The following is a 24,985-nucleotide window of genomic DNA, read 5'->3' as shown; positions in this document are numbered from 1 at the left end:
ATACAGTGTTGTAACAATGTGCAAATAGTTTAAGTACAAATGGGAAAATAAATAAACATAAATATGGGTTGTATTTACAATGGTGTTTGTTCTTCACTGGATGCCCTTTTCTTGTGGCAACAGGTCACAAATCTTGCTGCTGTGATGGCACACTGTGGTTTTTCACCCAGTAGATAAGGGAGTTTATCCAAATTGGGTTTGTTTTCGAATTCTTTGTGCATCTCTGAAATCTGAGGGAAATATGTGTCTCTAATATGGTCATACATTTGGCAGGTTCTGGGCAGTGTGCACATAGCCTGTCTTCTCTTGAGAGCCAGGTCTGCCTACGGCGGCCTTTCTCAATAGCAATGCTCACTGAGTCTGTACATAGTCAAAGCTTTCCTTAAATTTGGGTCAGTCACAGTGGTCAGGTATTCTGCCTCTGTGTACTCTCTGTTTAGAGCCAAATAGCATTCGTAATGAATAGCAAGAATCCATCATGGAACCAAAGAGCACGCTCCACCCAGGTGCCTGTTCCTCTTCTCGAGCATTGGTGGAAGAATCAAGAATTGTTTACTGTATATTCACGTTAAATAGCCTACTGAGATATCTAGACCCTAGATATATCTATTACAGTATATAATATTGCGTTTTGTAAGCTAGGCTACATACATTTTTATTAGGTTACAATGTAACCTTTTATATAGTGCCAGTTCTATCGAGTGGGCTTTTATTGCCAAACAAACTGCAAGAACATAACCCCTAATTAAGAAAGTATGCTTGCACTTTGAAGTTGAATGGCGCCAGCGCGATAAATCTGGTTGTGGACCTCAGAACAAGAATTTGGGCAAGTGAGTGATGGGATAAGAAAGGGGTTTCATCGGTCCTATTGAAAACGTAAAGTTTGTTAACCTTTTAAATGTAATTTGGGGACCCTATTAGATTGTTTTATTCAATTCAGTCTGGTATGAGAACTGTAGCCCCAATCTACAAAAGCAGGGTGTCTGCGGAAAGCTGAGTATCTTGGCTATTGATCTGTGCCTTAAAGTCTTTGGTGTGACTTACTACCAAATATGGGCATACGAATGTATAAAGGCAGGCTGAGCCGATGACCTTATTTCAAGATGGCTGCTACCTACATTCTGGTTAGCGTTGTTAAGCATAAAGGAAATAAACACGGAATACGTCGATACACACCTAAAGCCGGGACTCCACAGATGATGAGGATGTCTTATTTGTCTGCCTGTGACCTACTGTTATTGACTACTGTGGGGATCTATTTTCTTACAACTAGATGTGATGCCTAGCTTAGAAAGAATACATTAATGATTAAACATAATAGGTTTGTGCTGTACTGATATAGATTGTTTAACATAACAAGCTGTGATTAATGTGAGGAACTGTTAGGGGGTAGGCTGAGACAGGCTTGTGACTCACACACACTGCCTCTTTTGTTAAACCGCTCAAGGACATGTGTTCTGCTACAAAGAAGAACAAACTATGTCTGAGGTTGCTGACTCGAGACAAGTTGTAAAGATAACAACTAATGCCCGGCAACAGTGAAGCGCCAAGGGGCTGGGACCAGCCTGTGCACCATCGATAGGTTGGGTAAGTTTAAACCACACCCAGCCTCTACTCTGACAGGCCCAGCAGGGAGCGGGAACTATCTCTGTCAGAGTATTTAAAGAACTTATAACAAAAGCTCAGTTCTCTGACTGCCCTGCATGGTTTTTCAGTGGGCCCGTATATACGAACATCGTATTTACCATTCAAGTGTTTGCATTAATTAAAATACTAGTCTATTTTAGAAGATGTGTATTGACCTCTTTTTGTTCCTATACCAGATTTGAATTGACGCAACTTGACACTACCAGCCCCGAGAGTCAAAATGTGTATTTTACGCAACGTTTTCACCGAACATCTTACAAGGTAAGCTTCGATTTGGTCTGTGTTTGAGCTATAACTACATGGGGGGTATGACATTAATCCTTAGGTTGGTAGGAACAAATCTAGCCTATTGCCAATGTTATCTGATGATGTATGACTGAATGGAAACATCGAATGTCCACGGAGTGACTATCTTTGTGCATAACAAATATGACGTTGCCTGCTTAAGCGCTGAAGGCATCCATACACAGGGGATTGGCTACTATGGCACCTTGACAGTCTTATAGCCAATGAGATACATTTTCCAGGGATATGCAGTTGACCTAGGTGGACAAAGCAAGGCCTAGAACCTTTTATGCGTAATGCGAACTATTGCTACCTGCCTCAGAGACGCACCAAGCACGCTACATTACATTGTAAACAGATTTCAACGCTTTATTAAATTGCTTTAGCATAAAAGATGGCTTCTCAAAGGGGGGTAACTAAGAATATCGAACAAGAAGCTAAAAATAAGGCAGCTATGAATAAGTATACCGACATAGAAACTTTTAATAAAGTACTGGTCGGACTCGGATCAGGGGAGCGATTTTGACAACATGTAGTTAGACGAAGATTGCTTTCTACAAGGATTGGATCTCTAAGTAACATATTTTCATGAATTTAAATTGCTAATTTACTTTATGTATTTCGTTTTTTACAAGTTGTCTGCTTTTTGTGCTTTGGATTTAGTTAACGTAGGCCTATGTAACAACTAATTTCAATGTTATATAATTCCAAAGTAGTTCTTGTCTGCTTCATATTAGTTCACTGTTTGCTGTTCTAAGTTTCATCCTTGTAACTTTGGAGAGGCCACTGAACTCTCATGTCCATTGTTTATTTGTGGTTCTCACCTCTGCCTTTGTCTCCAAAGTGTTACAGTGTGTGTGCTTCACACCTTCTATGTGAATCACTGTACAGATAAAGTTTAGGCTTGGTGTTTTTACTTTACAGTAATGTCGTTTTGTAAATGTTGTCAAATGTAATTCTGTGTGTCTTAAAACAATATATCCCTTTATTTTTTTCACCACTGAGTGGAGGATGCAGAGGATTTGGATGATGACATTTGGGAGCCACCCGTCCCCAGCAAGCGCCCCCGCCGGTCAAGGTCTTCACCCCCCACTGCTATGTCAATCACCCCATCTGATGGTTATACATCCACTTTTCATAGACCTCTTGAAAATGAAAATAGGGGCTTGTGGCACCATTTGTTTACATTTTAGTCATTTAGCAGACGCTCTTATCCAGAGCGACTTACAGTTAGTGCATACATTTTATTTTCATACTGGCCCCCCGTGGGAATCGAATTTGTTCTAACAGAATCGGTTTTCCCAAGACCAAGGTAAAAGACATGACAAAGACAGCGGAGAGGGGGACCATACGTTGTATCAGGACTAACACTTTTTGTGAAATGGAAGGACACTAGGGAAGTAACCATGCTCACCACACAGCATAAGGCATTCAATAACAACCATGTCTCATGGAGGGTGAAAAAGGAAGAATGTCCACATTCCTGTTTCTGTGAAGGACTACAATGCCAGCATGGGGGGGGGGGGTTCGACCTATCTGATGTTCTGATAGGCTACTACCAGGTCCTCCACAAGACCAGGAAGTGGTATAAGACTTTTTTTTGTACCACTTTGTGGACATTGCTACAGTAAATGCTTTCATTCTCCACAAGCAGATGGCCAAAGCAAAAGGTCAAACCCCTCTCTCCCATTTGGCCTTCCGATAGCAGCTGGTGTTGGAAATGGCGGAATTGGGGGCCCAAAGCAACCTCACAACCATCACAAGACCTCCCACTCAAGGTGAGCGCCACTATCCAACACACATGCAAAAAGACAAAAGGAAGAACTGCAAGCATTTCACAAAAAGGGGGGGGGGTGAATTGCCAGATTTTCTGTCCGAAATGCCAGTTCGCTTTTTGTTTCCTGGCAGAGAGGGACTGCTTCAAAGACTATCACGACATGCACAAGCTACGGTGAAAGTGAAATCTAATCATCTACACCTGGGATCTAAAATGAACACGAATGCCATTTGTAAATTGTTCAGCTTATTTCTATTTTTGCACCTTTTTTAGTGAAGGACACGTGTGTAACCAAGTTTGTGTTTGATAAGACATTTTTATATATTTTTATGTATATCTGTTGCTTTTTATATTGTTTTTTTAACAGTTCATTTGTATGTGGGACCAATACATTGGATATGCCTAGGCTAAACGTTCAGGCACTTTGGAGAGGTTGAAAAAACACTTGGATATCCCCTGTATGTCCCCCGACACCACCACAATGTTTGAGGGAGGTTGGTGTTGTACAAATTTAGTTTTTATAGTGAACAATAATTTTAAGGCACATCCAGTGTGCAAAAACAATGCAGTTACCACATTCAGACACTTTGGAGAGGTTGAAAGGACACTTGAATGTACCCTGGATACCCCATAACACCACCACAATGTTTGAGTGAGGTTGATATTGTAGAAATTGTGTTTTTATACTGAACAAATAGCATTTAGGGATTGCAAATATGTAATAGCACTGGAATTATCTAATTTACAGACATATGCCACTTTGGAGAGGTTTAGGGACACTTGGAAACGTCCCGTGATCACACCTGACACCACTTACTAAAACATCTACCCATTTCTAGTTGTTAGGTCTATCAATCCCATTTTTTCCCCTGATATTGTTCACATGTTGTGGAAGCCATCTGATGTGTTTCCAGCTCTGGGAATCAATAATTCACTTATAGCTTGTCAATGAAAGATGACTTCCAAAATAAATAAAAAACTGTTATTTTGTGTGTGCTTGATCTTGTGTTTTCTGAACTATGTAACTCCTATCGATCTTCTGATCATTTCCTCATCTCCCAGATGTCTTATTTCCAAATATACCAGGTTTTGTCATGTCAGAATCCTGTAATTACACATGAATAGCAGTTACTTTTGGGTATGTCTATTTAGGTGGAAATCTAAATTTTGCCATTACGTTTAAGAGGTTAAAGAGGAACCCATCCTAAAGAAGATTAAGATTTTGGAATGTGAAATCAGATAGGTTGGGTTAGCTCCTGTAGAAAGAGGAGAGAAGGAAGTGCAGAGGGCAATGAGATGAGATGACACCAAGATAAGTGGAGTGAGGTGATGTCAGTCAATGACCCATGGCAATCATCTATATGAGGATATTTCCTATCATGGGCTGGCTCTTATCAATGAGCACATTAGAAAATTGCATATTGCCAAAATATCAATAAATAAATCAAAACATAATATTCCCCAAAGAGTTCATACAATATAGGGCCAATGGGGTACAAGTCCTTCACTCCCTTTTACTGATTTAAATAGAAATAAATATTAATAAATATTTGTAATCATGCCTAATTACATTCACCAATTGATTAAATAATATATATATAATACTATATTTCATATAGTAATAAGGAAATCTAAGGGAAAGTGAGCATATGAGTTTGCGACCATACAATTTGTCAACCTTTAAAGGTGTTGCATATTTAACAGAGTGAGAGATCAAAGTCAAATGGACCCCAGCAACAGAGAGGAGACGGGGTGAGGGTGTTCAATATCAATTCAAAGGGCTTTATTGGCATAAGAAACATATGTTTACATTGCCAAAGCAAGTGAAATAGCCCCTCTCTCCCCCCTCTATCGCTCACCCCCTTTTCTCTCTATCCCTATCCAAATGTCCAGAGGTAATTATGAGACGCCCATCTCTCTCTCCCTCTCTCTCCAAATGTCAAGAGGTAATTACCAACCAATTCTGTCCCACTGGTTCCGTCTCCTCCACAGCCTCTTACAATCCCCCTCCCTCTCCTCTTCTCTTCCTCTCCCTCCTGCCAAGAACATTTCAACAAGTCTGGATCAGAACTAATACCCCTGGAAACCTAATACTGTGTATTCTACCAACCAAAACAATTAAACCCAAAACATTTATCTATGTTGTTTGCTAAATAATCTAGTGGTAAACATCCCCCCCCCCCCCCCCCCCCCATCCCCCCCCCAGCTCAATAACATACTTCATAATTTGAATGAGATGTACAGTCCTGCACGCACTGTTGGCTCACCTCACCCCCTTTTATCTCTCCCTGAAGAATATGTTGAGTCTGAAATCGAACCCTATGCCCTACATAGTGCACTACTTTTGACCAGAGCCCTTTTAAAAAGGAGTGCACTAAATAGATAATAGGGTGCCATTTGGACATAACCTATGAGGCTAAGAGGCCCAGCTGAGGACTGAGTTAGAGAAAGGAGAGGAAAAGGTCCTCTGAAAAAAATGTGAGGATATCTAGTCCCTGTTGTTATGATGACCGGTATCCTTTCAAATCTCTTGATTTTTCATGTTTCCCCTGAATGCATTCTCATTTTACAGGACATAATCACAGAGGAGCAATTGAGGGTAACAGTCATTCCCAATGTATGAATGTGTGTTTCTGTCTTCATAGGGGTCAATTCCATTTCAATTCAGATGATGTGATGATTAACATTCAATTCAATAATTATATATTTTTTAACAAAAATACAAATATTATTTTCATGATTTTTATTTTTATTAATGGATGACCTGAACTGATGGAGTTAAAACGAAGCTGAGTGTAATGAATTTTGCTACATTAATTATGCACTCCATATGGCCATTTTGTGTTGAGAAAATGTGACTGTCTGTGGTGGAAACAGGGAAGAAATGTAATGGAATAAAAACAACAAGACTAGTACCAACATATTGATATGGCTTTTATAAAACAAAGCTACCTGGTTAGTAGTAATTCAATATTTATTGACATGATTATGAAATATGAATCTTATTCTGTCCAATTTAATAAAATGTATTTATGTTGAGTGCATGATAAAAGGAAAGCTTCATCACAGGATAGGATGTTGATGTAGCGCCATCTAGTGTTGAATGCGATTTTCTGATTACAATTTCCTACTAGTGCGGAACATAAGATTTTCTAGTGTTTCGCTTCCACCCGGACGACTGCATCAGTCACAACATGGCGAACCACCTTCGTTTCGTTGCCCGGACGGTGATGGTCCAAGAGGGCAATGTCGATGCAGCTTACAAGGCTCTAAACAGGTATCGTATTTCCACATGTATTTTTAAGTTACTGATATAGCTAGCTATTGTGAGTCTGCTTATTATTTGAACATCGTCGTTCAAACGTAGCTAGCTTGCTCAATGTCATTCCGACATGACTTCCGGTGTAGACAGACACTTTTGTTGTTGAACCAGAATCTGGGTTTACAGTAGACGTTGAATATGGCGATTGTCGGTATGTACTTCCAAAACAGCTCTAAATAAAAAGTTGCATGCAACAGAAAAAATGCCTCTGGAAAGAATCAACGAATTGTTTTTGACTAAGTGAAAATCCTCTTCTGCAGCTCCAATAAAATCCCTCATTACTGCTACGCACAGGTCGGCGGATCCAACAGCAGGAAAGGTCATTGATTTCATCGCCTAGAACAGTGTATGAACGTCATATAAATGTTTTCACCCGCGCTACACGGAATGCAATAATATGTAATGTAAGTAAATTAGGTATACAATAGGGTACGTCTTTACAGTGATTGTACATTTCTAGATACGCTTTATTTAGTGTATTTTATTGCAGGAGGTGGAGAATAGTTGTATTTGGCGCATGCGCACTTGGTCAAAAACAAGCATTTCGGTTGTAAACTTTTTATTTAGACCTTTTTTGGAGGTACATACTGGCCGTAATGGGAGTAATGACGACGGCTGAACAGTGAAACTCCATTCGTTGCTATGTACCGAACGTATTTTTACATTATTCAGCTTAAAAAGCTGGTGAATGGCAAGTTGAATGACTGCTTCCTGGGTTTAAAGGAGAATCGCCACATTCAACGTATCCTGTAAACCCATATTCTTGGTAGTTGTCATACAAGTAGCTAGCACAGATGAATATGGGCTGTCCAGTGCTTAATTTGTAAATTGAAAGGTGCCGGAACAAAAAGCGATCCGAGAGGGGGGTGTCCTAGGGGGCTTTGAGGTTTAAAAAAATAATAATGTAAAAATGTACCGGAATGCATGAAGAAGAAGAAAACAGCCGTTATAATAAGCATTGCATGCATTATCATTCCTTTTGGGTGCTGGTATAGAGCTGTAGATTAGAGGCGCTTGCAAAAGTTGCACAAATGGGGATTTATTTTTTTGAAGCCTAGGGTCTGGGAAAATGTTGGCCTTTTAGAAACGCATTTCATGCAATTCTATATCATTTTAGACTTTAGCAGAATCTTTTTTAATACTTCACAAATTATCGAAATGACAGGCTACTTTGACACTGACAAACTGAGATCAATAAAAACGACCTTGTCTTCAATCCATCAATCCTTTAGGTATGTGGAGACACATTGTACAATATGAGGATGAAATTATAGTCCTAAAAAAGCTTTCCAGTTTCACTGACTCGCCCAATGATGCGCAACTCACTCACTGGCGATAGCCGACGTGCTCGTGCTAAAAGCCTGTCTCTCTTGTTTTACTTTCTAAAAACAATGCTCTTCACTCAATAGGCCTATTTGGAAGTTGATAACATACACTATGTGGACACCCCTTCAAATTAGTGCATTCAGCTATTTCTGCCACACTCGTTGCTGACAGGTGTATAAAATCGAGCACACAGCCATGCAGTCGCCATAGACAAACATTGGCAGTAGAATGGCCCGTACTGAAGAGCTCAGTGACTTTCAACGTGGCACCATCATAGGATGTTACCTTTCCAACAAGTCAGTTCATCAGATTAATGCCCTGCTAGAGCTGCCCCGGTCAACTGTTAGTGTTGTTCTTGTGAAGTGGAAACGTCTAGGAGCAACAACGGCTCAGCCGCGAAGTGGTAGGCCACACAAGCTCACAGAACGGGACCACCGAGTGCTGAAGCGCGTAGCGCGTAAAAATCATCTGATCTCGGTTGCAACACTCACTACGGAGTTCCAAACTGCCTCTGGAAGCAACGTCAGCACAAGACCTGTTCGCCGGGAGCATCATGAAATGGATTTCCATGGCCGAGCAGCCGCACACAAGCCTAAGATCACCATGCGCAATGCCAAGCGTCGGCTGGAGTGGTGTAAAGCTCGCCATCATTGGACTCTGGAGCAGTGGAAACCCATTCTCTGGAGTGATGAATCACGCTTCACCATCTGGCAGTCCGACGGACTAATCTGGGTTTGGTGGAGGAGGAATAATGATCTGGGGATGTTTTTCAGGGTTTGGGCTAGGCCCCTTAGTTCCAGTGAAGGAAAATCTTAACACTACAGCATACAATGAAATTCTAGACGATTCTGTGCTTCCAACTTTGTGGCAACAGTTTGGGGAAGGCCTTTTCCTGTTTCAGCATGACAATGCCCCTGTGCACAAAGCGAGGTCCATACAGTAATGGTTTGTCGAGATCAGTGTGGAAGAACTTGACTGGCCTACACACAGCCCTGACCTCAACCCCATTGAACACCTTTGGGATGAATTGGAACGCCGACTGCGAAGCCAGACCTAATCGCCCAACATCCATCCGCGACCTCACTAATGCTCTTGTGACTGAATGGAAGCAAGTCCCCGCAGCAATGTTCCATCATCTAGTGGAACGTATTCCCAGAAGAGTGGAGGCTTTTCTAGCAGCAAAGGTGGGGACCAACTCCATATTAATGCCCATGATTTTGGAATGAGATGTTTGACGAGCAGGTGTCCACATACTTTTGCTTATGTAGTGTATTTGTTAGCCTACAGACAGATATTAGTCTTCACTTTTCAGCAGGAGCCATTTTCTGTCCAATCTGTGCTTCCCCGCGATTGTCTGAAACCTCCTGAATGTGACCCCCCCTCTGTTTCATCTCCGAACTGCCTCTACTCTAGCCTTCACCCTGGCGCTGACTTTTTTTTGCTACTTCCTCGTTATGCAGACATAAGCACTGACACCATCGAGGTGTGGATGTTTACTTTCTACACAAGTTGTTATTTTTCAGTTTCGTCCTAAGAACAGATTGAGTGGTAAAATGAAAAGGTATACATTTGTTGGTGCCATTTAGGCTAAATGGAATATTAAGCATAATCCCAGTCAAAATAGGCGCTGCGAACGTTCGATTAAAATTCATTTGCTGTGGGTTTGCGCTTGTGTACCAGCTGAGCCAACGTTCTATTGTCGTTTTTCAGCCTTGGGTGAATTTTGACTCGTTCTATTGTCCAGCCTACTACAATGTTGCGCAAACATAAACCCCCAACACGAATAAAACAATTTTAATAACAGGAACGTTTTCACATTAGGGGGCAATATAATTACAGAGGAGGCAACTTGAATAACTCTGATTGTTTGCAATGCAACATTTTAAATAAAAGCAGTCACAATTATTTTTCATGTCACGAGAGGTACCGGATCCTGGCAAATGGGTTCCGGAACGAAACAGTCCAAAACTGAGCAGTGCCGGATCCTGTTCTCAAATTAGCGAACTGAAGATTTAGCTTGCTACAGTGTTTACGCTCACCAAATCAGTATCACCCAAAATTGCTATGATCGGGGATGGGCTGTTTCTCCTGCTTTTCTGCTTGGTTGCCTACCTTTCCCTAAGCCTCTCCATTCCCTCTTATCTGACTGCATATTAGAAATTCTGATTATACCTAAAGCCTGCAGGTTTAAAGTTCTGATACATTGCAAATTTAAGACTAGTTAAGTCATATGATGACCCCCTTATGTCTTATTAGTGCATAATGATGCTGACTAGAAAACAGCCATTTGGAGATGGATTAATATTTCCTACTACTCAGAGACATAATATTATAAGCCTTTTAATAAGACTGTATAATGGTTAACACATCCTCATATGAAATAATACAATATTTTACATGTAAGGTATACAGGTATAGGCCTACTTCTCCTAACCCACTTCTCTCTGCTCTCTCATTTTACACCATTTAAGAGTGCTGTCTGTGGATGGAATTATCGAAACAGTGAAACGAAAGCGCTACTACGAGAAGCCCTGTCGGCGCAGGCAGCGAGAGAACTATGAGAACTGCAAGAGGATCTACCATTCTGAAATGGCCAGGAAGATCTCCTTCATCTCCCGGACGCACAGACAAGACCCCTGGGTCGGCTCCTAGATGGAGGGCTTTGTTCCGTCTGTACATAGGACAGTTAGGAGTAAGAGCTCACTGAGTGAGCACTACCTGGCTGGAAGATGGAAGGGGAAAGAAAAGTCCTCTGAAGGGAACTTCAATAAACCGGATCAAGCAAGATTTCTATTCCACAATCCAAAGGGTTAGGGTTAGTGACTGACAATTGCAAAAATTGTTTATCATTGAAATTATGTCTTCTGTTTTGAATGGTCATTTTCCCTGTTCATAATAGCACAGTTTGCAAGAGGCAAGCAAGTCTAAGTCTTGTTTGAGAAATGAAACCTTCATTCTTATTTGAAACATGACAGTAACTATTAACATCAAACTATTATTAACATTATAGACACATAGCCAAATTGATGTTTCGCACCTGGATAAAATGTTGTAATACTGAAGTTAAATAAATTGTCTCATATTGTGTACATTTGTTTCTAGTACGTTTGCTTCTGAGATTGAATTAACCAATGATTAATTTTGCTTGCACCCACCACTTTTATTTTCGATAGTTTTGTGCCATATTGCACAATTTGAGGTAAGCCAAGTTCCATAAATGAAAACATACTTTTTACAAAACTCATTTTAGAGTATTGTAAAAAAAAGAATGGCATTTGCTGTGGAATGAACAAACAATGTATCGCTAATAATTGAATTTAGAGATTAGGTTGCAAATTGATAACAATATATTCATTTTATTTATCATGCAGTAGCCTATACTTGTTTTTGCAGTAACCTATTTAAAAGGAGAATTTCAACAACAGTGTAATTATGCATGACAGCAGGATATCAGTCTCCTAAGACCTTGGCCACATCCCAAATTGTACCCTATTCCCTATATAGTGCACCCCTTAAAGGTCCATTCTTTGCCAGAGATGCATCAACTACGGATGGGTTGTCACACCCACTGGTTTCTCAAAAAGGTGACCCCCCAATGTGAGCTTGTGCTCTTGCTCCCATAAAAGCATCAGCACTTGCTGCCCTGCAGAGGATGCTGGCCAGGTCAAGTTGATATCCTGTCCTCCAGTGTTTTGAGTCAGAGGCTTTGTGGGGGGGCTAAATCATCTTGGCATTGTGGAGTAGGGCAATACATGACCTATTGGATGGATATGAACGTTTTTCGGATGGCGGCTGACCACCTCCAATAGAGAAATGGCGTAAGTCAGAATTACATTTTAGTCATTTAGCAGACGCTCTTATCCAGAGCGACTTACAGTTAGTGAGTGCATACATTTTTCATACTGGCCCCCCGTGGGAAACGAACCCACAACTCTGGCGTTGCAAGCGCCATGCTCTACCAACTGAGCTACAGGGGACTATATGATCAATGTAGTCCCCTGTCAATGATCAATGATTTTGGAAAGCGGGCTATATAAATTGTGGAGACCGTTTAAAGGTAAATCTACAACATTTTGGCAACTCATTTCAAGCAATGTCTCATGATACACTGGTCTCAAGAAATTGCCTGAAATTATGATATTCTTCTTGTTTCAAATAAAATTTTATTGCTCCGTTCATCTTTCCCTCGATCCTGACTAGTCTCCCAGTCCCTGCTGCTGAATAACATCCCCACAGCAAGATGCTGCCACCACCATGCTTCACCGTAGGGATGGTGCCAGGTTTCCTCCAGATGTGAAGCTTGGCATTCAGGCCAAAGAGTTCAATCTTGGTTTCATCAGACCAGAGAATCTTGTTTCTCATGGTCTGTGAGTCTTTAGGTGCCTTTTGGCAAACGCCAAGCGGGCTGTCATGTGCCTTTTACTGAGGAGTGGCTTCCGTCTGGCCACTCTACCATAAAGGCCTGATTGGTGGAGTGCTGCAGAGATGATTGTCCTTCTGGAAGGTTCTCCCATCTCCACAGAGGAACTCTGGAGCTCTGTCAGAGTGACCACCAGGTTCTTGGTCACCTCCCTGACCAAGGCCCTTCTCCCCCGATTGCTCAGTTTGGCCGGGTGGCCAGCTCTAGGAAGAGTCTTGGTGGTTCCAAACATGTTCCATTTAAGAATGATGGAGGGCACTGTGTTCTTGGGGACCTTCAATGCTGCAGAAATGTTTTGGTACCCTTTCCCAGATCTGTGCTTCGACACCATCCTGTCTCGGAGCTCTACGGACAATTCCTTCGACCTCATGGCTTGGTTTTTGCTCTGACCTGCACTGTCAACTGTGGGACCTTATGTAGACAGGTGTGTGCCTTTCCAAATCATGTCCAATCAATTTAATTTACCACAAGTGGACTCCAATCAAGTTGTAGAAACATCTAAAGGATGATCAATGGAAACAGGATGCACCTGAGCTCAATTTCGAGTCTCATAGCAAAGGCGCTGAATACTTATGTAAATAAGGTATTTTTTTATATATATATTTGCTAACATTTCTACAAACCTGTTTTCGCTTTGTCATGATGGGGTATTGTGTGTAGATAGCTGAGGGATAAAAAAAATAAAATCCATTTTAGAATAAGGCTGTAACGTAACAATGTGAAAGAAGTCAAGCGGTCTGAATACTTTCCGAAGGCACTGTATATGTGTATAGACATTATGGACAGTATATGAATAGAAAAGGTGTGTACAGCAGTAGTTATGTAGGATGAGCCTTAACTAGAATACAGTATATACATATGAAGTGGGTAAAACGGTGTGTAAAATTATATTGTAGTAACCAGTGGTCAATGCCTATGTACATACAGCAGCAGTCTCTAAGGTGCAGGGTTGAGTATCGGGTGGTAGCCAGCTAGTAACAGTGACTAAGTTCAGGGCAGTGTACTGGGCGGAGGCCGGCTAATGGTGACTATTTAACAGTCTGTTGGCCTGGAGATAAAGCAGTTTTTCAGTCTCTCTGTCCCAGCTTTGATTCACCTGTATGGTCTCTGCCTTATAGATGGTAGCGGGGTGAACAGGCCGTGGCTCGGGTGGGTGAGGTCCTTGATGATCTTCTTGGCCTTCCTGTGACACCGGGTGCTGTAGATGTCCTGGAGGGCAGGCAGTGTGCCCCCGGTGATGCGTTGGGATGACCGCACCACCCCTGCAGAGCCCTGCAGTTGCGGGTGGTGCAGTTGCCATAACAGGCAGTGATAAAGCCCGACAGGATGCTCTCAATGGTGCCTTCTTCACCACACTGTCTGTGTGTATGGACCATTTCAGGTTGTCAATGATGTGGACGCAGAGGAACTTGAAGCTTTTAAACCTCTCCACTGCGGCCCCATCGATGTGTTTCGGGGAGTGCTCCCTCTGCTGTCTCCTGAAGTCCACGATCAGCTCCTTCGTTTTGTTAACATTGAGGGAGAGGTTATTTTCCTGGTACCACTCTGCCTGGGCCCTCACCTCCTCCCTCAAGGCTGTCTCGTAATCAGGCCTACCACAGTTGTGTCGTCATCCATTTTAGAAGAATCTAATCAAATTGTATTTGTCACATGCGCCGAATACAACAGGTACAACCTTACTGTGAAATGCTTACTTACAAGCCCTTAACCAACAATGCAATTTGAAGAAAGAATACAAAAAAAATACATTAAAATGCAAATAGTCTGCGTAGCCATTTGATTAGATGTTCAGGAGTCTTATGGCTTGGGGGTAGAAGCGGTTTAGAAGCCTCTTGGACCTAGACTTGGCGCTCCGGTACCGCTTGCCGTGCGGTAGCAGAGAGAACAGTCTATGACAAGGGTGGCTGGAGTCTGACAATTTTTAGGGCCTTCCTCTGACACTGCCTTGGATAGAGGTCCTGGATGGCAGGAAGCTTGGCCCCAGTGATGTACTGGGCCGTACACACTACCCTCTGTAGTGCCTTGCGGTCGGAGGCCGAGCAGTTGCCATACCAGGCAGTGATGAAACAGTCAGGATGCTCTCGATGGTGCAGCTGTAGAACCTTTTCAGGATCTGAGGACCCATGCCAAATCTTTTCACTCTCCTTAGGGGGAATAGGTTTTGTCGTGCCCTCTTCACGACTGTCTTGGTGTGCTTGGACCATGTTAGTTTGTTGGTGATGTGGACACCAAGGAACTTGAAGCTCTCAACCTGCTCCACTACAGCCCCGTCGATGAGAATGGGGGCGTGCTCGGTCCTCTTCTTTTTCCTGTAGTCCATAATCATCTCCTTTGTCTTGATCACGTTGAGGGAGAGGTTGTTGTCCTGGCACCACATGGCCAGATCTCTGACCTCCTCCCTACAGGCTGTTTCGTTGTTGTCTGTGATCAGGCCTACCACTGTTGTGTCATCGGCAAACTTAATGGCCATGCAGTCATGAGTGAAAAGGGAGTACAGGAGGGGATGAGCACGCACCCCTGAGGGGCCCCCGTGTTGAGGATCAGCGTGGCGGATGTGTTGTTACCTACCCTTACCACCTGGGGGCGAACCGTCAGGAAGTCCAGGATCCAGTTGCAGAGGGAGGTGTTTAGTCCCAGGGTCCTTAGCTTATTGATGAGCTTTGAGGGCACTATGGTGTTGAACGCTGAGCTGTAGTTAATGAATAGCATTCTCACATAGGTGTTCCTTTTGTCCAGGTGTGAAAGGTCAGTGTGGAGCGCAATAGAGATTGCATCATCTGTTGATCTGTTGGGGCGGTATGCAAATTGGAGTGGGTCTAGGGTTTCTGGGATAATGGTGTTGTGAGCCATGACCAACCTTTCAAAGCACTTCATGGCTACAGACGTGAGTGCTACGGGTCGGTAGTCATTTAGGCAGGTTACCTTCGTGTTCTTGGGCACAGGGACTATGGTGGTCTGCTTGAAACATGTTGGTATTACAGACTCAGACAGGGAGAGGTTGAAAATGTCAGTGAAGACACTTGCCAGTTGGTCAGCGCATGCTCGGAGTACAAGTCCTGGTAATCCGTCTGGCCCTGCGGCCTTGTGAATGTTGACCTGTTTTAAGGTCTTACTCACATCGGCTACGGAGAGAGTGATCACACAGTCGTCCGGAACACCTGATGCTCTCATGCATGTTTCAGTGTTACTTGTCTCGAAGGCTGTGCTTCCCTTTGTAGTCTGTAATAGTTTGCAAGCCCTGCCACATCCGACGAGCGTCGGAGCCGGTGTTAGTCCTGTATTGACGCTTTGCCTGTTTTGATGGTTCGTCGGATGGCATAGCGGCATTTCTAATAAGCTTCCGGGTTGGAGTCCCGCTCCTTGAAAGCGGTAGCTCTACCCTTTAGCTCAGTGCGGATGTTGCCTGTAATCCATGGCTTCTGGTTGCACCCCCCTGTTTGCACATTTAACATGCTGGTAGAAATTTGGTAAAACAGATTTAAGTTTCCCTGCATTAAAGTCCCCGGCCACTAGGAGTGCTGCCTCTGGATGAGCGTTTTCCTGTTTGCTTATGGCCGTATACAGTTCACTGAGTGCGGTCTTAGTGCCAGCATCGGTTTATGGTGGTAAATAGACAGCTACGAAGAATATAGATAAACTCTCTTGGTAGATAGTGTGGTCTACAGCTTATCATGACATACTCTACCTCAGGGGAGCAAAACCTCGAGACTTCCTTAGATATCGTGCACCAGCTGTTGTTTACAAATATACATAGACCACCACCCCTTGTCTTACCAGAGGCTGCTGTTCTATCCTGCCGATAGTGAATAACCCGCCAGCTGCATGTTATTCATGTCGTCGTTCAGCCAAAACTGAAATATAAGATATTACAGTTTTTAATGTCCCGTTGGTAGGATATACGTGCTTCTAGTTCGTCCACTTAATTATCAAGCGATTGTACGTTGGCCAATAGTATCGATGGCAAAGGCAGATTAGCCATTCGTCGCCGGCTCCTTACCAGGCACCCCGATCTTCTTCCGCGATATCTTATTAAATAAAGAAATTCGTCCAGTTCAAGGTGAGTAATCGCTGTTCTGATGTCCAGAAGCTCCTTTCGGTCATAAGAGACGGTAGCAGCATCATTATGTACAAAATAAGTTACAAACAATGCGAAAAAACCCAGAGCCCCGAGCTTAGTGATGAGCTTGGAGGGCATTATGGTGTAGAAAGCTGAGCTGTAGTCGATGAACAGCATTCTTACATAGGTATTCCTTTTGTCCATATGGAATAGGGCAGTGAGATGGCGATTGCTTCATCCGTGGATCTGTTGGGGCGGTATGCAAATTGTAGGGGGTCTAGGGCACAGGTGTCAAACTCATTCCACGGAGGGCCGAGTGTCTGCAGGTTTTCGCTACTCCCTTGTACTTGATTGATGAATTAAGGTCGCTAATTAGTAAGGAACTCCACACCTGGTTGTCTAGGGCTTAAATGAAGGAAAAAAACTAAAACATGCAGACACTAGGCCCTCCATGGAATGAGTTTGACACCCCTAGTCTAGGGTGTCGGGTAAGGTGGATGTGATATGATATGATCCTTAACTAGCCTCTCAAAGCACTCCATGATGACAGAAGTGAGTGCTACAGGGCGAGGTGATAGTCATTTAGTTCAGTTACCTTCACTTTCTTGGGTACAGGAACAATGGTGTGCATCTTGAAGCAAGTGGTGACAACAGACTGGGATAGAGAGAGATTGAATATGTCTGTAAACATGCCATAAGAACATTGTGGAAGGACCTCCAAATGTAGTTGCTTGATTAATTAGGCCTGTTCATTTATAGATCAAATGATACATGTTTTAGGAATGGTTGGATCATCCAAAAAATTTTAATGGCTATTATAGGGTATCTACACTAATTAAAGGTGCACTATGCAAAAATTGCTCCTCAATTTCCTGGTTGCTAAAATTCTAATAGTTCGCCTAATTTCAGTTTGTGACAAAACAAGCAAGTATAGTGTAGAGAATCATTGTACTGTCTAAACCGCTGTGAGATATATTTTCCATAACCAAAAATATTGTATTTTCAACTGTTTGAAGCTGGTGTACAAAACCGAAAGTAAAAGACACAAAAACAAAACATAAGAATGGGAAGCATAGAAATATAAGCATATAGAACAGATCTACCACTTCTTAGACTTGCTTTCAATGAGAATGACATATCTACAACTAAAATGTGTATGTGAATTTGGTCGGGTTGACCAAAACGTTACATATTGAAGCTTTAACAAAGATGCATTAAATGGGGAGTAATACATGCATGGCAGTTTTGGACAAATCCAGAATATGCATGCCTACCCCACTAGAACAAGATGTTATTAACTGTCTACTAGTTGGTAGCCAACCGAACTCAACCATAATCCAATTATTAATTGCCCCAGCCTCTGGTGCATCATCATCAGGCTTGGACATCAAGATGGCGTAGCAGTGCGGTCGTGTTCTCTTGTGTGTCCATGTAAAAAGCCTGTTTTTTGTATTCTTTTTATATTTCACGTATATATTTCCCTATCACACTTTTCATCCTTCTACTAAATATACTTTCCTGCAACCCGCCTCACTCAATGTGGAACGGATTCTATTATTTACTCACCTTTATCTAGAATCTCCAGTTGAAACTAGCCAGCCAGCTAACTAGCTACTTGCTATTAGCCACCGTTAGCGGTTTTCACCCAGAACATCAGATTTATTGCCGGAATAACTGAATCACTGAACCTTAACACCGGATCGCAACTAGCTAGCCGCAACCGAATGGATGTCGAATGGATGTTGCTGTAGGCTAATCACCACTGCCCCCGAAGCAAGCACCAGTTAGCCTTGAGCTAGCCTCGAGCAGGCCCATATCCCGGCTATCTACCTCTGTCTACCGGACGGGAGTAGCCAGCTAACCAGCTAACTAGCTACTTGCTATTAGCCACCGTTAGCGGTTTTTCACCATTGTCCGTGGCCTGAACTACCTACCAGCCAGCTCTAGCCTGGACTATTATCGGCCAGTCTGCACTGTCTGCACAGCGCGTTATCGACCCAGAACCTATCTGATTTTCTGCCGGAATCACTGAATCACTGGACCTTTAACACTGGATAATCGCAACTAGCTAGCTGCAACCAAATTAACGTTGTTGTTGGCTAATCAGCCTTGAGCTAGCCTTGAGTCAGGCACATCACCCGGCTATCTACCTCTCTGTCAACCGGATGGAACCTCCTAGAGTCGACACGCCGATCCATCACGACTGGTCTGCCGACGTAATCGTCTGTGGTTTCAACAGGCTTCCCGTTGCGCCACAGAGATCCATCTGCTAGCCCCGGCCCGCTAGCACATGCAAACAACAGCCGTGCTTCCTGCTCGCTGTGCTGTAGCACCAATTCGAACTGCTCTCGGACTCACATATTGCTGTTCACTGGACCTTATGATCACTCAGCTGCACAGCTGATGCCTGCTGGACTGTTCCTTTACACAGTACCCTGTCCTGTTTATCCGTTTAGCCTCAGCCCAAACTTTCATCGCCATTACCAGTTGTTGTCTTAGCTCTCTCTAATAACACCTGTGATTGCTTTATGCCTCTCTCCCATGTCAATATGCCTTGCCTATTGCTGTTCCAGTTAGTTTTTATTATACAATTTCACTGTAGAACCCCAAGTCCCTCTCAAACTGCCTCAAATAGTTCCTTTGTTCCACCCCCCATACACGCCGAAACCGGCTCAATCAGTGCCTCCAGTGATGCTATCTCTTTCATTGTTACCCAACGCTTAGGTTTACCTCCACTGTACTCATATCCTTCCATATCATTGTCTATACATAATGCCCTAAATCTATTCTACAACGCCCGGAAATCTGCCCCCTTTATTCTCTGTACCCAACGCACTAGAAGACCAGTTCTTAAAGCCTTTAGCTGTATCCTTATTCTAGTCCTCCTCTGTTCCTCTGGTGATGTAGAGGCTAACCCAGGCCCTGCAGCCCCCAGTATCACTCCTACTCCCCAGGAGCTATCATTTGTTGACTTCTGTAACCGTAAAAGACTTGGTTTTCTGCACGTTAACATCAGAAGCCTCCTTCCTAAATTTGAGTTATTCACTGCGTTAGCACACTCCGCCAACCCTGATGTTCTAGCAGTGTCTGAATCCTGGCTTAGGAAGGCCACCGAAAATTCTGAAATGTCCATCCCCAACTACAACATTTTCTGTAGAGATAGCCTGCAGAGCTCTATCATACTATCAGGTCTGTGCCCAAACAGTTTGAGCTTCTACTTCTAAAAATCCACCTTTCCAGAAATAAGTCTCTCACTGTTGCCGCTTGCTACAGACCCCCCTCAGCCCCCAGCTGTGCCCTGGACACCATATGTGAATTGATTGCCCCCCCCCATCTACAGTGGGGGAAAAAAGTATTTAGTCAGCCACCAATTGTGTAAGTTCTCCCACTTAAAAAGATGAGAGAGGCCTGTAATTTTCATCATAGGTACACGTCAACTATGACAGACAAATTGAGAGAAAAAAAATCCAGAGAATCACATTGTAGGATTTTTAATGAATTTATTTGCAAATTATGGTGGAAAATAAGTGTTTGGTCACCTACAAACAAGCAAGATTTCTGGCTCTCACAGACCTGTAACAACTTCTTTAAGAGGCTCCTCTGTCCTCCACTCGTTACCTGTATTAATGGCACCTGTTTGAACTTGTTATCAGTATAAAAGACACCTGTCCACAACCTCAAACAGTCACACTCCAAACTCCACTATGGCCAAGACCAAAGAGCTGTCAAAGGACACCAGAAACAAAATTGTAGACCTGCACCAGGCTGGGAAGACTGAATCTGCAATAGGTAAGCAGCTTGGTTTGAAGAAATCAACTGTGGGAGCAATTATTAGGAAATGGAAGACATACAAGACCACTGATAATCTCCCTCGATCTGGGGCTCCACGCAAGATCTCACCCCGTGGGGTCAAAATGATCACAAGAACGGTGAGCAAAAATCCCAGAACCACACGGGGGGACCTAGTGAATGACCTGCAGAGAGCTGGGACCAAAGTAACAAAGCCTACCATCAGTAACACACTACGCCGCCAGGGAATCCTGCAGTGCCAGACGTGTCCCCCTGCTTAAGCCAGTACATGTCCAGGCCCGTCTGAAGTTTGCTAGAGTGCATTTGGATGATCCAGAAGAGGATTGGGAGAATGTCATATGGTCAGATGAAACCAAAATATAACTTTTTGGTAAAAACTCAACTCGTCGTGTTTGGAGGACAAAGAATGCTGAGTTGCATCCAAAGAACACCATACCTACTGTGAAGCATGGGGGTGGAAACATCATGCTTTGGGGCTGTTTTTCTGCAAAGGGACCAGGACGACTGATCCGTGTAAAGGTAAGAATGAATGGGGCCATGTATCGTGAGATTTTGAGTGAAAACCTCCTTCCATCAGCAAGGGCATTGAAGATGAAACGTGGCTGGGTCTTTCAGCATGACAATGATCCCAAACACACCGCCCGGGCAACGAAGGAGTGGCTTCGTAAGAAGCATTTCAAGGTCCTGGAATGGCCTAGCCAGTCTCCAGATCTCAACCCCATAGAAAATCTTTGGAGGGAGTTGAAAGTCGGTGTTGCCCAGCGACAGCCCCAAAACATCACTGCTCTAGAGGAGATCTGCATGGAGGAATGGGCCAAAATACCAGCAACAGTGTGTGAAAACCTTGTGAAGACTTACAGAAAACGTTTGACCTGTGTCATTGCCAACAAAGGGTATATAACAAAGTATTGAGAAACTTTTGTTATTGACCAAATACTTATTTTCCACCATAATTTGCAAATAAATTCAGAAAAAATCCTACAATGTGATTTTCTGGATTTTTTTTCTCATTTTGTCTGTCATAGTTGACGTGTACCTATGATGAAAATTACAGGCCTCTCTCATCTTTTTAAGTGGGAGAACTTGCACAATTGGTGGCTGACTAAATACTTTTTCCCCCCACTGTATCCTCAGAGTTCGTACTGCTAACACCCCGGCCATCCTACAATCCAAACTAGATGCCCTCAATCTCACACAAATTATCAACAAACCTACCAGGTACAACCCTAAATCCGTAAACATGGGCACCCTCATAGATATCATCCTGACTAACTTACCCTCTAAATACACCTCCGCTGTCTTCAACCAGGATCTCAGCGATCACTGCCTTATTGCCTGCGTCCGTAACGGGTCCGCGGTCAAACGACCACCCCTCATCACTGTCAAACGCTCCCTAAAACACTTTAGCAAGCAGGCCTTCCTAATTGACCTGGACCAGGTATCCTGGATGGATATCGATCTAATTCCGTCAGTAGAGGATGCCTGGTTGTTCTTTAAAAGTAATTTCCTCTCAATCTTAAATAAACATGCCCCATTCAAAAAATACAGAACTAAAAACAGATATAGCCCCTGGTTCTCCTCAGACTTGACTGCCCTTGACCAGCACAAAAACATCCTGTGGCGTACTGCATTAGCATCGAATAGCCCCCGCGATATGCAACTTTTCAGGGAAGTTAGGAACCAATATACACAAGCAGTTAGGAAAGCAAAGGCTAGCTTTTTCAAACAGAAATTTGCATCCTGTAGCACTAACTCCAAAAAGTTTTGGGACACTGTAAAGTCCATGGAGAATAAGAGCACCTCCTCCCAGCTACCCACTGCACTGAGGCTAGGAAACACTATCTCACCACCGATATTTCTACAATAATAGAGAATTTCAACAAGCATTTTGCTACGGCTGGCCATGCTTTCCACCTGGCTACCACTACCCGGCCACCAGCTCTGCACCCTCCGCTGCAACTTGCCCATGCCCCCCCCCCCCCCCCCCCCCCGCTTCTCCTTCACACAAATTCAGACAGCTGATGTTCTGAAAGAGCTGCAAAATCTGGACCCCTACAAATCATCTGGGCTAGACAATGTGGACCCTTTCTTTCTAAAACTAGCCACCGAAATTGTCGCAACCCCTACTACTAGCCTGTTCAACCTCTCTTTCGTAACGTCTGAGATCCCCAGAGATTGGATAGCTGCCGCGGTCATCCCCCTCTTCAAAGGGGGTGACACTCTAGATCCAAACAGTTACAGACCTATATCCATCCTGCCCTGTTGAAAGCCAAGTTAACAAACAGATCACCAACCATTTCGAATCCCAACGTACCTTCTCCGCTATGCAATCCGGTTTCCAAGCTGGTCATGGGTGCACCTCAGCCACGCTCAAGGTCCTAAACGATATTATAACCGCGATCGATAATAGACAGTACTGTGCAGCCGTCTTCATCGACCTGGCTAAGGCTTTCGACTCTGTAAACCACTGCATTCTTATTGGCAGCCTTATTAGCCTTGGTTTCTCAAATGACTGCCTCGCCTGGTTCACCAACTACTTCTCAGATAGAGTTCAATGTGTCAAATCGGAGGGCCTGTTGTCTGGACCTATGGCAGTCTCTATGGGGGTGCCACAGGGTTCAATTCTTGGGCCGACTCTTTTCTCTGTGTATGTCAATGATGTCGCTCTTGCTGCTGGTGACTTTCAGATCCACCTCTACGCAGACGACACCATTTTGTATACATCTGGCCCTTCATTGGACACTGTGTTAACAAACCTCCAAACGAGTTTCAATGCCATACAACACTCCTTCAGTAGCCTCCAACTGCTCTTAAACACTAGTAAAACTAAATGCATGCTCTTCAATCGAACGCTGCTGGCACCCGCCCACCCGACTAGAATCATTACTCTCGACGGGTCTGACCTAGAGTATGTGGACAACTACAAATAACTAGGTGTCTGGTTAGACTGTAAACTCTCCTTCCAGACTCACATTAAGCATCTCCAATCCAAAGTTAAATCTAGAATCGGCTTCCTATTTCGCAACAAAGCCTCCTTCACTCATGCTGCCAAACATGCCCTCGTAAAACTGACTATCCTACCGATCCTTGACTTCGGCGATGTCATTTACAAAATAGCCTCCAACACTCTACTCAGCAAATTGGATGTAGTCTATCACAGTGCCATCCGTTTTGTCACCAAAGCCCCATATACTACCCACCACTGTGACCTGTACGCTCTTGTTGGCTGGTCCTCACTACATATTTGTCGCCAAACCCACTGGCTCCAGGCCATCTATAAATCACTGCTAGGTAAATCCCTGCCTTATCTTAGCTCATTGGTCACCATAGCAACACCCACCCGTAGTATGCGCTCCAGCAGGTATATCTCACTGGTCATCCCCAAAGCCAACACCTCCTTTGGCCGCCATTCCTTCCAGTTCTCTGCTGCCAATGACTGGAACGAATTGCAAAAATCTCTGAAGCTGGAGACTTATCTCCCTCACTAACTTTAAGCATCAGTTGTCAGAGCACCTTACCGATCACTGTAACTGTACACAGCCCATCTGAAATTAGCCCACCCAACTACCTCATCCCCATATTGTTATTTATTTTGCTCATTTGCACCCCAGTATCTCTATTTGCACATCATCTCTTGCACATCTATCATTCCAGTGTTAATACTAATTGTAATTATTTTGCACTATGGCCTATTTATTGGCTTACCTCCATAACTTGCTACATTTGCACACACTGTATATATATTTTCTGTTGTATTTTTGACTTTATGTTTTGTTTTACCCCATATGTAACTGTGTTGTTGTTTTTATCGCACTGTTTTGCTTTATCTTGGCCAGGTCGCAGTTGTAAATAAAGGTGAAATAAATAACAATAAAAAGGCTGATCCATAGCCGATGACATCAGTTGTAAATGATGTATGCACTCACTAACTGTAAGTCGCTCTGGATAAGAGCGTCTGCTAAATGACTAAAATGTAAAATGTAAATGTTGTTGTCCGGTGGTCTACACGTGGAGTCCGAAACCGTTAGTACCTTCTAATGACTAGCCCTACATTACGATAATGCAGGACAGACACCTCAGCCGTGTGATTACTGCCTCGTGTTTTTCCTTGTTGACTACTGTAGTATTCAGCCACAGCCCTCCACACGTCTGACACGTGCAGTGAGAGCGAGAGGCATGACAAGAAAGTTACTGGCCAATTAGCATTTAGGGAGTCACTGAATGGTTATATTCTCGACCAATGAGAGCATTTTATACCAAGTGCTAACCAATCATGGCCGAGCACACAGTTCAGCACGTGTAGCGCATGGTTGCAATTCACATGTTGCCCCTCGCTGTACT

At 43.4% G+C, this 24,985-nt stretch overlaps 1 protein-coding gene across 1 annotated transcript; it reads left to right on the top strand.

The window, feature by feature from the left end:
• The first annotated feature begins 6,886 nt into the window (after positions 1-6,886).
• Positions 6,887-11,446, top strand: mrps21 (mitochondrial ribosomal protein S21). The gene is made up of 2 exons (XM_084165436.1): positions 6,887-6,986; positions 10,829-11,446. The coding sequence occupies exons 1-2, from the start codon at positions 6,904-6,906 to the stop codon at positions 11,007-11,009; spliced, it is 264 nt and encodes an 87-aa protein (XP_084021562.1). The 5' UTR covers positions 6,887-6,903; the 3' UTR covers positions 11,010-11,446.
• The last annotated feature ends 13,539 nt before the right edge of the window (positions 11,447-24,985 follow it).

The sequence above is a fragment of the Coregonus lavaretus genome (genome assembly GCF_964263955.1).
Source record: "Coregonus lavaretus genome assembly, chromosome: 7".
NCBI classification, from domain to species: Eukaryota; Metazoa; Chordata; class Actinopteri; order Salmoniformes; family Salmonidae; genus Coregonus; species Coregonus lavaretus.
The sequence above is the reverse complement of the archived record's forward strand: the minus strand, read 5'-3'. Positions and strand labels throughout refer to the sequence as shown.